Source organism: Thalassophryne amazonica, chromosome 14 (assembly GCF_902500255.1).
Source record: "Thalassophryne amazonica chromosome 14, fThaAma1.1, whole genome shotgun sequence".
Classification (NCBI taxonomy): domain Eukaryota; kingdom Metazoa; phylum Chordata; class Actinopteri; order Batrachoidiformes; family Batrachoididae; genus Thalassophryne; species Thalassophryne amazonica.
The window spans coordinates 14,376,673-14,392,202 of NC_047116.1; the positions used below are offsets into that span (position 1 = coordinate 14,376,673).

General features: G+C 43.3%; 1 protein-coding gene across 15 annotated transcripts in view; it reads right to left on the reverse strand.

The window, feature by feature from the left end:
- Positions 1-772: 772 nt before the first annotated feature.
- The window catches only part of mycbp2 (MYC binding protein 2), a 172,343-nt gene continuing 157,585 nt past the window's right edge, over positions 773-15,530 (reverse strand). For all 15 annotated transcript variants that reach the window (XM_034187206.1, XM_034187207.1, XM_034187197.1 and 12 more), the window contains 20 exons: positions 14,444-14,600; positions 14,093-14,317; positions 13,931-13,996; positions 12,457-12,696; positions 12,251-12,340; positions 12,064-12,144; positions 11,713-11,979; positions 10,361-10,644; positions 9,064-9,160; positions 8,738-8,857; positions 8,548-8,649; positions 8,326-8,454; positions 8,103-8,235; positions 7,605-7,708; positions 7,305-7,493; positions 4,135-4,242; positions 3,686-3,895; positions 2,519-2,626; positions 2,261-2,426; positions 773-2,174 (listed from right to left, as the gene is read on the reverse strand). In XM_034187206.1, coding sequence (XP_034043097.1) covers positions 2,059-2,174; positions 2,261-2,426; positions 2,519-2,626; positions 3,686-3,895; positions 4,135-4,242; positions 7,305-7,493; positions 7,605-7,708; positions 8,103-8,235; positions 8,326-8,454; positions 8,548-8,649; positions 8,738-8,857; positions 9,064-9,160; positions 10,361-10,644; positions 11,713-11,979; positions 12,064-12,144; positions 12,251-12,340; positions 12,457-12,696; positions 13,931-13,996; positions 14,093-14,317; positions 14,444-14,600 — 2,992 coding nt within the window. In that variant the 3' untranslated portion in view covers positions 773-2,058. The remainder of the gene's footprint in view (positions 2,175-2,260; positions 2,427-2,518; positions 2,627-3,685; positions 3,896-4,134; positions 4,243-7,304; positions 7,494-7,604; positions 7,709-8,102; positions 8,236-8,325; positions 8,455-8,547; positions 8,650-8,737; positions 8,858-9,063; positions 9,161-10,360; positions 10,645-11,712; positions 11,980-12,063; positions 12,145-12,250; positions 12,341-12,456; positions 12,697-13,930; positions 13,997-14,092; positions 14,318-14,443; positions 14,601-15,530) is intronic.

Consider the following 15,530-nt stretch of genomic DNA (forward strand, 5'->3'; position numbering starts at 1 on the left):
TTATCTTTAAAAAACTGTTCACTTTGCAGTGTTTGGTATCTTTTTTTTTTTCCAGCACGACCTCACCTATGTGACTTTAGTTTTTCTTTCATTCTGACATACTGCATTTACAAATATAAATTGTAAATTTGTATTTGCAAAATGTTCAAATGTAGGAAACAGCAGCTATATATAACTATTTACATTAAAATGCAGGAAATGCTTCAGGTGTTTTTTGTACTATTGACAAAACAATAACATGCCACACAACTTACATTTGTCTCACTCAGAGAAACAATTTCTGTCCAAAACAAGACTTCAGTTGGACATGTCGCAAACCCCCTCTTGTTGTCCACTCGGAGGCAGTATTGGGGCCTTGGCAGCTTTTTTCTCTTCTCAATTTGAGTGACATCTGCACCCACGTGGGGTGGGGGGAGTCAATGCACATTAACGTCATGAGTTTCCATCAGTAGCAAAGGGGAATACTTTTTTCCCCACCAGCCAGAGGTGTCAAAGCGGCCTGACATTCACGCATGCAAAGGCGCGCACGCGGGGGTGGCTCCCATATGAAACCACATTGATTCACTGCTGCAGGAATTTATACACTAATGAACAAATGGCTATGAATGGTATATTACAATATGCTAATCAACGCCCCTAAATCCAACACACTGTAGTGTTAACAAAAGTTATGTCTAAATATATCAGGTCCTGTGTGTAGAATGTAACACCCCCCCAGTTACCTTGTTGAAGGAAATGTCTACGTTCGTTGCACAAATAACACAAAGTATAGTTTGTGAAACAGAGAACCTGGTTTATTACCATTCAACTCCATCCACCACAGATATTACAGAGCAGATTCACAAGTATTAAGCTTTATTTATATAACAGCAGCTGTTTACTCTTCGTCTCTCACCAGTCTCCCCCCCCACACACACACACACCAAATTCCTCGGCCTCCTGGTCGGGAAACGTATTATAGGTGCACAACTTTATTTGGTATGGAAAGTCAGGTTCAAGATGTTCAGCTGTAATTTTTCGTACTTTGAAGTTGTATTATTGAAGGATTTGGTCGGTTTGCGTATTTGTTTGTTTTTTTTGTAAACAGGATTTTCATCCACCATCATTTGCTTCAGGCACCAGGCTGCTCGTCACACAGACAACACGAAAGAGTCGATGTTCTTGGGGGGGGGGGGGGTGTGTGTCTAAAATACAACTGTCTACTGTATAAAAATGTACAGTGGCTTTTATACATACATTCTGTACGTTAAACAGCTGCAAAACAGGAGGCACACCCAGTATTGCACTTCATTAAAAGTTCTGGCTCAAAACAAAACCCAGAATATCAAACAAAACTGAAGTGTTTGAAGAGTAGCAACTTCGGAATACAGCCATTTTTGTTTCTTTTTTTATACTATCATTATATACAAGATTAGATAAATCATACACGACTTTCCTCCCACACGATATTCTTATCCACCAACATCTTTTTTTTTTTCTTCTTCTTCTCTCCATCAAAATTATGATGCACTTGACAGTGGTGGATACTGTACAAGATTACCAAAAATGTTTACATACAACAATATTTTAAATTTATAGCTAGGAAGCTGGAAATACGGCCTGTTTTACTTTTTTCCGCCCCTCAAATCCACACTGTTCCACAGTTGCTTGAAGCAAATCGAGTTCATATGTAATGTTTAATCTTGGATAGTTACACTTCAATGATCGGGAGGTGTGCAACGTCTATGGAAGCCGACAGGATACAACGGCCGCATGCAAACACTTCACAAGGGTTTTTTTTTTCTTCTTCTTTTCATTTTTTTTAAAAGTCCTATTATGTTTTATCATTAAGGTTACACTTCAACCCGAAGGTGCCACGGCTCGCCTGTGGAGCAGAGGCAGGAGACTCCTCGGCACAAAAGCAGACCTGAGGACTCCCGGCGAGGGTAGAATCCTGGTGCGTCATCCAGGGGGAATTCCTTGACGATGCTAGAGTTGATCTCTGGGCCTGAGCTCTGGCAGCGGCAGCCGGAAATCGCACTAGATATCAGGTTTTCTTCACGGTGAGTGTTTAACGGTTTAGAAGGTGTGGGCATTTCGGCACACACCACAGCCCAAAGCGAACTCCTCCCCTGTAGGCGGGTGCACCACATGCAACGGGCACTCTGTCCCCTCCAGCTGTTTGCCTTTGGGTCCTGCGGCAGAAAAGACAGTGTATGGATCAGCCAGCAATTCCAAAATGAGCACAGACACTCTGGAAAAGAAGAGATGAGCTAAACACCTGCAGGACAGTGGGGCAGCTCCTCCTTGGGGACGCTGGTCATCCTCTGGAAGTCATCGTGGCAGGCGTTGCAGAAGTGTGTGGTGCCAAAGCAGAAGAAAACAGCCACGGAGCAGCAGTACCGGCATTTATACTCTAAGAAGTCTGTGCCGTGCTTGGAGCACATCTGGGGAAGCACATGCATACATTGTGAGGGGCGAGACCAGACTTTGATGTGCTCAAATGAGCATGATTTTAACGTGGTCACAGTGCACCCACCTGAGCCCTGGACACGTCTGAGCATGCGCCGCAGATCAGCTCGCTGGGGTCGTAATCGTCTCCTTGTCCTGCTTCTGCATCGCATCGTGCCTCTCCCCCAAAGTAGGCCTGGAAACGAAGGCATCATTTACTCTCAAGGTGGACATAACAGAAAAAAAAAAAACCCCGATCACATCCCAATAGCCACAGTGTCGCCTTTCCTTCCACATTGAATCCCTACACACTTTCTTGGACTTAAAAATCTAGCAGTTTCTGTCTATACTGGCAACTTAAGTGTACTTGAGATATCCCGAACCAATATGATAGTAATTTTGACTAATAAGTAAGAGATCTTGCGAAAAGGACCAGACTGCAGGGTAACGACTGAATACAGTACTATTCGTCAGGTGCATATGTCCAGCTGTGCTGTCCCGTCCACTCTGTAGTGCATGTTGCCCTCCAGTGGAAAACAGCAGCAGTTAACACCTACAGAGGGCTAAAACAAATCATGCTTGAATATAAAGCATAATTTCAATTTATATTAGATTCCTATTAAAACTAAACTTACATGAGTGATATTCCTGTATTTTCCAGACCAGATGTTACGTTTAAGTTTTTTTTTTATTAATTGTCACTTGTCTAGGAGGTCCTGTGACTTGAATGATAAATAAATAAACATTGCATTATCATGTATGGCCACAAGATGGCACTGTGTGTGACAAGCTGCTCCCATAAGGCACTGTGATTCACACGCTGGAACAGAAGAAACAAAAAACTTTTTCTTAGAGAAAAAGTAACTTTAAGAAATCATGCCCTCAATCTGTAAGACCACACTGGAATAAAAATGGTGAATATAACTTTTATACCATTTGGAATGACATTTGCTTGGAGTGTGTGAGACACCAGAACTGCAACTTCAAGTCAGCTCAGCTAAGGTAAGTCTATGTTATCTTAAAAGATAACATAGACTTACCTGGTAAAATTACCAGTGTTTTTTGTGTTATAGATAAATAATGCACCAAGTTTTCAAACATGACATTGTCTACTTACCTCACCTATGATGTGGCCAGAGAGTTGACCAAAAGGTCATATTGATCAGTAAAATCTTTGTGATGGACTGGTAATTCAAAATGTACTATCTCAGCGTGCATGGGATTTGTTTTGGTTTTTATTTATTCTCTACGGTACCTTCTTGCACTTGAAGCAGACGTAATATGCATATCTGTTCATGGCAAAGCCAGCGGGATCGTTGTGGAAGCGCGCTCCTGGTGTAGTTATAGCCTCGCTCTTGTGTAAGCCCTCGTACTCCAGCCTCATCAGAGCTTTTCTCCTCACGTCCTCATAAAGCTCCTTAATGGGGTCGAGCAGGTCCTTAATCACAGAATGATTGATTTTGTTCTGAAAGCAAACAGACAAACCAGCCACGTGGTCATGAAAGTGTCGAGTGGACTGTAGGTGCTCATCTCACATCATGAACATAAACAGAGGCAGGAAATGACATTTCACAAGATGAAAATGGTGGGTAAGTCCCAGGTAATCAGCACAACTAAATCTGGATGAAGGTGTGCCGGATACAGGCTTCAACTTCTTTGTTGCAGCTCCTCTCTTAACACAAAGTGTTTCAAATAACAGCTTACCTTGCAGATGGGACACAACATGAAGCCGAATGTGATCCGGGGCCCCAGCCAGCGGTTTTCCAGAACACGACGAGTACACTGAAGATGGAACACGTGACTGCAGTCCAGCTGGGAGGACAACAAATAAACATTTCAGAAGGCAAATCTCAGCTCTGGGGCAAAGATCTTTCACCTCCCGGATTAATGATGCCGTCACGCCACGTTTGAAATAAGAATGATGCGTACGTCGTGTGCTCCGTTGTCGGAGCAAAATCAAATCAAATCAATTTCATTTATATAGCGCCAAATCACAACAAACAGTTGCCCCAAGGCGCTTCATATTGTAAGGCAAAGCCATACAATAATTACGGAAAAACCCCAACTGTCAAAACGACCCCCTGTGAGCAAGCACTTGGCGACAGTGGGAAGGAAAACTCCCTTTTAACAGGAAGAAACCTCCAGCAGAACCAGGCTCAGGGAGGGGCAGTCTTCTGCTGGGACTGGTTGGGGCTAAGGGAGAGAACCAGGAAAAAGACATGCTGTGGAGGGGAGCAGAGATCAGTCACTAATGATTAAATGCAGAGTGGTGCATACAGAGCAAAAAGAGAAAGAAACACTCAGTGCATCATGGGAACCCCCCAGCAGTCTAAGTCTATAGCAGCATAACTAAGGGATGGTTCAGGGTCACCTGATCCAGCCCTAACTATAAGCTTTAGCAAAAAGGAAAGTTTTAAGCCTAATCTTAAAAGTGAAAATGAAAAATTTCAGACAAACGGTATGTTGTCTTCTACATCATTCCCTCAAGTTAAACATAGACAGAGATACATACAGCAGAGGTGTGCAAATTAAAATCATGCACACAAGCACCAGTTAACATGGTTAAAAATAACAAACTGCATAATATCCACAAAAGAATCTGTCTTTATCTCAGCAGTGTCACACAACAGCTCAGGAAGTCGTGCATCAAAATGATCTCAGCTTTCTACTTTGCAGAACAACTTTAAATATGCAATTTACAACTTAACTCGTATTTACCATAATTCTGAGGGCACACAAAGGCAGCATAACAATGTTACTTGCATGTTATATGTGAAAGGCAGCTGGATGTTATCTACGGATGTAACTGTGTGTGCATGTATGTACATGAAAAACTTTCACCTCATCCATTGTCCAACAAAAGGAACACAACATTTATTTTATCATCTAGAAAACATGGACTGCCTTGATTATGTAGATTAGTTGGGAATAATTTAATAAAAGCACTGAATTCATATACTTGTATAGATGATGATCTCTACTTTTGCACGCCATGAATCCCACCCACTAGTGGCAGTTTTGGGAATTAATGTATATCGGTACCCACAGCATTTACATGTGATTGCATCAGGTTATATCATTTTTCAGAATCTTTGTGTGTTATTTATTAATTGTACGGTTCAGTGTCAAGTAGCTCTTTATATCGTGTGCTATTTGGTAGGACTGGACACTACACAAGTTACAGGCAATTTATTTTATTGTCCAGAAAATGCAGGATACCTCCATTATGTGCATTTATTCACACAACTGCCACCAGGGGGCAATATTGTCATGCAAAAGTAGAGACCATCATCTATGGAAGTAAATCTGTGCCATCAGAATTTGAATTTGAATTTTTAAGGTTGAATGTTTTTAGCATCAAAATCAGTTTGAAGTTGAATTTCTAATGTTGAATTTGTTTAGCATCAAAATTTTCAGCCTCAAAAACTTCAACCTAAAAAAAGTCAACCTCAAAAAAAAAAATTAAACCTCAAAAAACAGAAAAGCAATCATCCAATGTCACAGATTTACTTCCATAAAAACTGGATGATTGAGACAGGGATCCATGGCTTCTCCCTGCTTTTCATTTTTTTGAGCTTGCATTCTTTTTTAGGTTGAATTTTTTTGAGGTTGGTTTTTTTTTTGAGGCAGAAGTTTTTTAGGCTGAATATTTTGATGCTAAACAAATTCAACCTTAGAAATTTAAATTCAAACTCTGATGGCACAGATTTACTTCCATAATCATCTACTCAAGTACAGTGCATCCGGAAAGTATGGGTAGGAATTGTCTCCTTCTGCATCTGGGTCCTGGACTTTGTAATGGACAGGCTGTAGTCTGTAAAGAGCCACAAGATCCTCTCCTCCATCACCCTCAGCGCTGCTTCCCCCCCCCACTCACTATGACTGTACAGTAAAGCACCCAGGCTGTCATATAATCAAGTTCGCTGATGACACAGTAGTGTTAGGATGCATCAGTAACAGTGAGGAGTCCAGCTACAGGTGGGAGGTTGAACACTTGGAAGGCAGGTGCAAAAACAACAACCTCTGCATCAACGTGAAGATGACAAAAAAGATGATTGTGGACTTCAGGAGGAACAGACACCTGACCTGGGTGTGAACCTCACCAAGGACTTCTCCTGGAGCAACTACACCTCAGCCCTGGTCAAGAAGGGACATCAGCACCTGTACTTCCTCTGGAGGCTGAGGTGTGTTGGACTTGGCAGCTCTGTTCTGGGGTCCTACAGATGCACGGTAGAGAGTGTTTTGTGTGTATGCATCACTGTGTGGTAGGGCAACTGCTCTGCAGACGGTTGTGAATGCCACACAGAGGATTGTGGGAGGCAGCCTACCCACCATCATGAACATTTGCTCAAACAGATGCAGGAAAAGGGCCTCCAGGATCAAAAAGACCCCACCCACCTGGTAAGCACAATGTTTTTTTCCTTCAGGCAGGAGGCTGTGGAGCATCAGGTGCCGAACCACCAGAGTGAGAAACAACTTCTTCCCAGAGGCTGTTGACTTTTGGTGGAGCACTATAGCTCTGTTGCTTCCTGCACATTAATTTTACTACCTCAGACAGATGCACACGTGTTAATGCCTTGGGTGCACAACACCTTGGCCTTTGGTGCAACTGTAGCTTGCAAAATAACTGGACTTCTGTGCACCCGTATTTTGCACAACAATTCAGTCATGCTGCTCATTACTGCTGTGGTGTTTTTTATTCTTGCTGCTCTTTATTTATGTTCCCTAGTCTAGTTCATTTAACCTCTGAGACCTTTTGAAACCTAATTTTGCATCATGTCACATGGAAGCATATATGATACGTCAATGAAGAATCCTTGAATTAGACAAAATACCCTCTTCATGAAGCGATGCTGTACACAGTGTGGATGTACCTGTACTGCAGGAGCAGCAGAAAGTGCTTCTGTGAAGCAGATCATACACATGTCGTCCGCATCCTGTTTTAAACAGCCGGTGTTCTTGTCGCAGCTGTAGAGACACGGAAGGCAGCTCTCCTCATTCTTCACGCCGCCACACGGGTGTCCACAAGGGTGCGTCTTACTACACGCCAGTTTAGCATACTCCTAAAAGACATCACATGTGATTATAGTTTTAATGAAGGACACATCACCAGCATGGACTAGACACCTGGAAAGTGAATGCCGCATTTTACTGCAGTGGTTGAAGCTCAGTACCTGACAGTCTGGGTCGGAACACACGCTGCCGACTGCGGACAGCTCGGTTCCATTCCTCGTACCACAGAACCTGCATGCCTCTGAGCTACTGGAAGCTGGTTTACCTGCAAAATATATAAGATTTCTAGAGTGGAGACATACTAGATGGGGATGTGGTTACTTTGTCACGCAAAGTGACCACATCCCTATTTATTCATAACTGCATGGCTTAAAATATTGATGAGTTATAAAAAAAATTCACCCCCACATAGTTGTTATGGAGAGGGAAACTAGCTTTAGAGACGTAAACTGTTTTTTGAACCACGTTGTAAACCTGTTTACTTTTGCTCTCAAGTTGGACATTTTAACGTGAACTTCTATGGCAATCTGCTTGCTTTTGGAAAACGCCTCAAGCAGCCATTCAAGAAACTGCATCTTTTTCCTTTTCTGGGTTTGCTTCATTTTGGACGACCAGAGGTGGGGCTTGGTTAAACAGAGCAAATATGCTGATGATGGTACCTGTGTGCTCTCTGAACTCCACCATAGCCTTCATTGTCTTGGAGTCAGCCAGAGCCATAAGCCAGAAGAGCTTCGTCCTCCCGCAGCCTTCATGGAGATCCACCTTTATAGCCTCCTCTTCCTCTTTGAACACCTGAACCAGCCATGAAAATCAAACTCAATGCTAGCATGTGATATTCCTTTTCTGCATCTTCTACAGAAGAAACAACATGAGTGGACTGACCTGTCTCTGGTGAGAGCGCGTGCGTCGGTGCAGGTGGAGGAAGCGGTCACAGTCTGTGCAAAGGTTACCGCACATGTTGCACAGAATGATGGCTGCTGTCTCACCGTCATCGTGGTTGTCACACATGGGCTGTGGAGGTAAGGGAACAGTTCTGTTATTGCTTTCACACTGCATCAGTTACGTCTAGACAGCATGGTCCTGCAAACTTCATGCATCTATCACCATCTGTTTCTGCTGTCCGTCTTTGCCCATCCAACGTCCAGAGGACAGTCTGTCTACATGGTCCTGGTCCAGCACACATAGCGAAGCCAAGGCCAGCCACAGCTGTGACAGAGTACCGGTAATACCAATTAGTCTGTAAGGTGTACCTCATGTTTTAAATGTTTAAAAATAATGTGCTGTGATTCCATACCCTGGTGGTGGCGATACAGCGCACAGGTGACCTATGCTCCTCCTCCATTTTGGTCAGGGCTATGATGGTTTCAGCTATTGCGTTTTTGGTGACTCTGGACCAGGCATCTGAAAGGTGGCCCTGAAAAGAGCAAATGATGCTCTTATTAACACATTTTTGTGTGTGTTAATATACAGTTCTTCGCATCAACAGGTTTGCAGACAGTTAAATAAAATGATATATATATATATATATATATATATATATATATATATATATATATATATACACACACACACACACACACACACACACACACACAGTATATAAAAACACTGGAAACTTACACCCGCCATGTCTTTGACCAGCTTTATGATGATCTCAGCAATTTGTGGGGGAGTGGAACCTTTCATCCACCAGTGGCTCTCCCCTCTGCGAATATAGCTGAAAGTAGCAGGAAGGAGACACAAGAACATATGAAGAGTTCAGATGCAAAGCCCAGTAAGTACTTTTTTTTTCAAATGGAGAAAAATGCAGTTGAAAATGGAGATTTAAAGGAAAGCATATGTGGAAATGCACAGACTTTCATCAATAAAATGAAAAGTTTGTTCAAATTCTTTCATATTTTGCACACTGATGGTCCCCTTGACAGCCAAGTACATGTTGGCCTCAACTGAAAATTTATGGTTTTGAAGATACTGGGTTTTGCATCTGCACTCTTCATATGGTTAGTAACATCTGTCCTGCAGGGTTGCAGTTGAAAAACAGCCTTCATGCTAACACGTGAAGTCAGGTTTAGGAGCATGCACTGGAACCGCATCCACTGCACTCTAGAACCACCATGGGTCCTGGATGGGAAACACCCAGGCAGACAACTGGTCCATCCCCACCTTTTCAAAGTAACCGGTATTTGCTGCAGTTAGTTGAAATGTGGATGTTCCCTTGGCCTACTCATGTTGCTTGGGTCCTCAACTCTGAAGCACCTGTGTGCTGGATCATGCAGAGAGAAATGCAGCACATGACATAATGACAGTAGCATATGTATGTATGTATGGATGGATGTGGCAACCACACACTGTTTTTGCTAGTGTCCAAAATTTCACCACACAATACAAGTGAGTGTCCCTAAGTAACTGTTCATTTCACAAAGTCATTCCATTTGTACCCAAGGATCCTCCAAAGAGAGCCAGCACGAAGAACAACTAGTCATAGCCTTAAGTCATTGGTTAGGTTCTAAGTCTCAGCAATAAGCCAGGACGCACCAAGATCCTGAAGACTTGGGCCGTTGATCTCCTGCAAAGCTATCAGCATTGCCTTATACCTCATGACTCCATAACGTGTTTCCAGATGTCTCTCAATCTCAAAGGTTGGGAACTTAGAGACATGAATGTCACTACTGAAACAAGGAAATCTCTTCATGTATACCTAATCCAGATGACCAAGTTCAGGAAGTGAACGAAAGCCTGCATCTGAACCAGGCTAACACTAACTTATTCAAAGAAATGTTGCATCATGTGCATTGACTTTTATAAATAAATGAAATAAAATATCAATTTGTGCAACCTGCATTCAATGCATACAGCTCTTATTTCTTTTCATTCAGAACCTGTCTTTTCAACCATCTTAAGTCCAAAACAAGCACACCTCGAGTTGAAGATCATGGGCAGTGTCACTGTGGTGACTCCTTTGCCTGCCGCCGTTCCGGCTGTTCCAGAAATGGTGGTGCCTTTGGCTTTCAGCTGTACAGTGAGGGCTTTAGCAATACAGCCCAGGAACATGTCGAGAATTCCCAGCTTGTTCCAGTCGCCTTTCTCTGTGGAGTGGATGATGTCACTGATGTCTGCTGGTGGCAGAGCCTTTACTCCAATGATGCTGGCGAGTCGCACAGGCGTCACCTCTGGAAGGACACGTCTGAGCAACGACGTCACCTGTGGTGAATCGAGATAACGTCAAACGGCAAACAAAAATACACTCTACCATTCAACAAGAATGAATATTATACGGTTCAACAAGAAATTTATGGAAAAATACGGCTGATACGTCTCAAGAAACAGAACAAACTAACAGATTCCAATTCAGCAAATGCTGTAATCAGTGGTAAAAGGAGAGTTGTAGAACACTGTGAGCAACTGGGAAAGTTTTAAACATGTTTAAAAAAAAAAATTGTGACATCTGGTTAAACCCATGAAATGTGACTAGTCAGATTTAACTGTTGCAGACTGGGGGCACTCTTGGGTAAAAGTAGGTGAAAGTGGATGAGTGGGTACAATATGCAGTAATTGGGTCCTACTATACTGAGCAGAAGCCTCCTTCTGAGCCTCCTCTGCAACATGAAACCCACAAAGAGCAGAAAAGTATGCCATGCTCTTCAACAGAAAACATTTTTGAGATGTCCACAAACATTTTAGCTTTTTGGAAAAGTGTGAGGAAAAATACGGAAGTAGCATTTTGCGCATGCGCAAAAGAATCATGTAACGGGAGTATGTAGTCCGTGTTCTGCAGTAATGTTACATTCATATGTGAGCAGCTATATAGTAGTAGGTAATATGGATTTTGCCTACTATTTAAAAAAAATAAATAAATAAATAAAGAAATAATAATAATAATAATAAACGGGGTCCAATTTCCTCACTTTTTGAAATCTGGATGGAAATCAGGGCAAAAATCAGTCATGGGCAACCGGCCTCGGACTTGTTTTTGATTTGCCAACCAAATCTTGTGAGTTTCCAAGTCAGCTACTGTGACAATCTCTTTGGCAGTCAGAAATGTGCCAAAAATGATCTACCAGCTTCCGAATCGAATGTGACACTTAATGCAACAACATATGGTTTGGGCCCACATCCAAGCTAAGGCTTTAGAAAGTATAGACAAAAATGCTTTTCTGACATGGCTGGACAGAACTTGTTTGGAACTTTAATCCCCTGGTCCAGCTTCCCAGATCTGTCAGAAGTTGATGAAAGTAGAACTGTGAACCTGTGCAATACGCAGGAACCCACCTGTCTCTGCACTCGCGGTGAGGCAGTATGCAGCAGAGAAAACAGATCCTGCAAGAGCGTAAGCTGCTGAGCCAGGTACTGACGACCCACGTTGGAGCCGCTCAGCGCCAGAACCATGGACAGGAGCTCAAAGCAGTAGGCATCTGAGGAGGCATCGTCGTCGCTAGGCTGGGAGTTGGCGTTCTCTTTGCTGGAGATGGCGTGCTCCCACTCCTCCCTCACACGCGTGGCCTCCATGCGTATAGCCTGGACAATATGTGCACACACCTGCAGGGAGGGATAAAGAGGGCATTTGCTGGCTCAGAGGGCGGGGCTTAGAGTGTTAAACGGTTTCAGAAAGAGAAGAGTTACCTGTTTCTGTAGGTTGGTCAGTTTGCTCCGGCTGAAAATGATTCCTACCATGTGCTCTTTAAGATCTGCATCAGAAGGCACCTATGTACAACAAGGTATCAAGTGCAAAACGTAAGGTTACAGGTCAAATTAAGCAGGTTGCACTGGTTACACTCTACAGTCTAACTGCTGGTGTTGTGGCGCAGACCTTGTCTTCTCCCTCTGGTGATGAAAGCAGGTTTTTCTCCTCCTGCTCTGGAGTTGGTTCTGCATCACCACAGATTAGTTTTCCAAAAACCTATGTGTACAAAACAGAGTTTGCAGGAGGCTCTGGCTGTTTGCATCCAAACAAAAGAAATAGTAAAGATTTAGTGCAATACAGGAGAAAAACACCCATGGTGAATGGAGATAAACCTGCGAGGTGATGAGGCGAAACACTCGGAGAGTCTCTGCCTCACAGTTCTTCTGTTGGGCCATGCTGGCTGAGATCTGTCCTGGAATTTTTATGCTCTCGCCCTCTTTCCAGCCAAGGACCTTCACTTGCCGCACCCTCAGGGTGTTCTCCGGACCTTTCAGTTCCACCTTAATCACGTGGTGGTCCCCTCCGGGAAGCTCAATTGTCACCCAACCCATATGACGTGAGTCAAGGTCAACCTGTGAGGAAACAGCATGGGCACGTGTGTACAGATTATCTTTTTTGTCTGAGTTCTGAAACTGACCCTATAGATTGCAGTGATTCCCAAAGTGTACGCTGCCTGCCTTGGGGGTAAAGTATGAAAAAAATTTGAATTCATATTTCATATAGAAACACAAATGATAATGAGGCCATCAAGCCTCTGGGAGTCTGGGAGCAGGCATACCATGTAACCACCTTGGGTCCTGGATGGAAACCACCCAGGAAGGCAACTGATCCATCGCCATGTGCCAAACTTAACCATCTACTGGCCGCAGACAGGTAAAACCTGGGCATGCCCTTGGCCTTCTACAACTGCTGAGATTATCACTGAGGCACCCGTATGCTGAATCATGGCCGAAGAAACACACCACATGGCCAAAATGTCATAGCTGGCGATCTCTCACAATGCAAGTGATACTTCTCATCTGATGCCTTGTCCACTATTTTGGAAAATGTAGCTTTTTCTGTGTGTTCTGGCTTTTTGTCTACACAAAGGTCACTGAAAATTGGGTCTTTTGTAAAACTCTGGGGATAAAAAGTTTGGTAAATGCCAGTTTCAGTGTTTGTGTGTTGACAAGGAAAACAGAGTTTTTGTCTCTTTTTCAGGGCTTCTGACTCGCCAACATGACTAATATGGTAATGCTGCATTCACATGCTGACTGAAGAAAAACCGTCACATCAGTCTCCATAGACAAATTCCTCTCGCCTGCAGCGGCAGACTACGTGATGAAGTGACGCCATCATTTTTCATAGTTAACAACACGGACAATAATATTCTTCACTGAAACACACAGCAGAGCTTTAGGATTTTGCACAGCATTATATTAAAAAGTAAACCCTGGCTCTGATGTTCACTTAAAAAGTTAACTTTTTGTGAGGTTACATGAACACAGCCTCACCATCTGTCGCTTTGTAAAACACTTGACAGCACTTTACAATGTGTTTTGCATTTTCATGCTGATGGAAATGTTTTTTTTAAACCGAAGGTGGAAAATCCACGTTTTCAAAAAATACCAGCGTACGTGGACCAGGCGCAAGTCTCTACACATGGGAATAAGAGATCGTGCAGGATCATGCAGACTATGCAGGTTATAAAAACAAACCCATCCCTTTATCTTAAAAGAAATATAGTTCAAGACCTTTAAGAGACCATTCACACCAGAATATCCACGATACTACACTTCACAACACTAATATCAAATTGAAGCAAACCTGTTTAAATCTGCAGAGATCCTCGATCGTTTTTCCGCACAAGAATGACACAGATGTCACTTTGTTCTGGGGATATGATAGAAAGAAAATGAAATAAATTACAAACACATTTTAATCTCCCAACGGCATTCCCAAAGACTGTTTCAGTGTTGGACTTCTTACTCCAATGTCTCTGGAGTTGTCCACGTGAACAGACACATTGGTGGCATTTATGCCTTTCACACAGCTGATGGTGATGCTCTTCGTTTTGTTCTTATCCTCATCTCCAGACTCCCAGAAGGTCTCGGTGGAACCGTCTGTTAAGCTGCCAATCATAGCGGGACGACTAGACGTCTTGATGTCCACTACGCTGGTCAAGTCCTTCAGACAGGTGACCAAGCAGAGGTCCTGCCACCAAAACAGATACTTCAGCATGATGTCAGTGTACTTCATCAACTTTTGTTCTGTTAAAACATCACAACAGACAGTCAACATGTCAATACTGGGACAATGATCCCGGGTCTGTTGTCTTGCCTGGTTCATTGCTTCATAGCCTGATTGCACGCTGATGTTGAAGCTCTCCTCACTGTCTCCATCGTCCGACTTGGACAAGATATTATTGATGTGATGAAAGACGTTGCTCTGGTGGAGGAACTGGTGGTCTGACTGCTTGAACTTGAGACTCCAGCACCTGAAAGAATAACATAAAAGCTGCAGACTGAAGCTCAAAAACACTGATCAAGGACACAAAAAGACAGAACCTGAAATAATTTATTTAAAGCTCACAGCATGAGATCGCTGAATCCAACACCCGGTCATGGGCAGGATGTCACATGTCATCTTGTCTCAATCAAAAATCTTTTCATGTTGCTATTAAAATTCATATACACCGTCTCAAAAAAGTGTTATCACCCCAGGTACAAGGTGGAACCTACAAGCAGAGAACGTGAGCTACGAGATGCTTAAATGATTTTCTGCAGCAGCATCATTGGAGGAACAAAACACAGCTTCCGTCATTGGCCACACCCCCTCCCTCACTTTGAGCAGAAGGAATGGCAGTTGGAGCTCCTCAACAGGTCTACATGTTGGAAAAGTCAGGTGCATGTTGATTCTAGTCCAACCACATTCTTGATCAGAGGCCTGTTTACAGTAGATTCTAAATGTGGATTATTATCGTCCTTTCTGGAAAGTCCCTACTCTCCATCATTTGAATGCACAAAGCTATGCGGTGAGTATTACACACTCTTTGTAGACGTGGGGAGGGGCAACAGTTCACATGTACCGAACAAGTATGCGCAAGACAGCTGGTGTGGCTCAATAAAAAAGGAACCGAAAAGCTCAAATTAAGACAAACACACTGCTACCTGCCACCTCCTGCCCTGCTTTTAATGCAACACTATCTTTGCTCACTTAGGGGGTCGCACACAACAAGGGAGTTAACCATAATAATTATGGTGGGGTTGGTAGGTAGGGTGAGTGTGGCATGTGTGGTTTGCCCTAGATGGCTGTGGATGTTTGGGGCCTGGGGTGGGGGGGTCTGCCTCGCCGGATCTGTCGTGGTCTCGGGGCCCTGCTCTGGGACTTGTGGGGCCCGGGGTCCTGCAGTTTGTTGAGGGGGTGG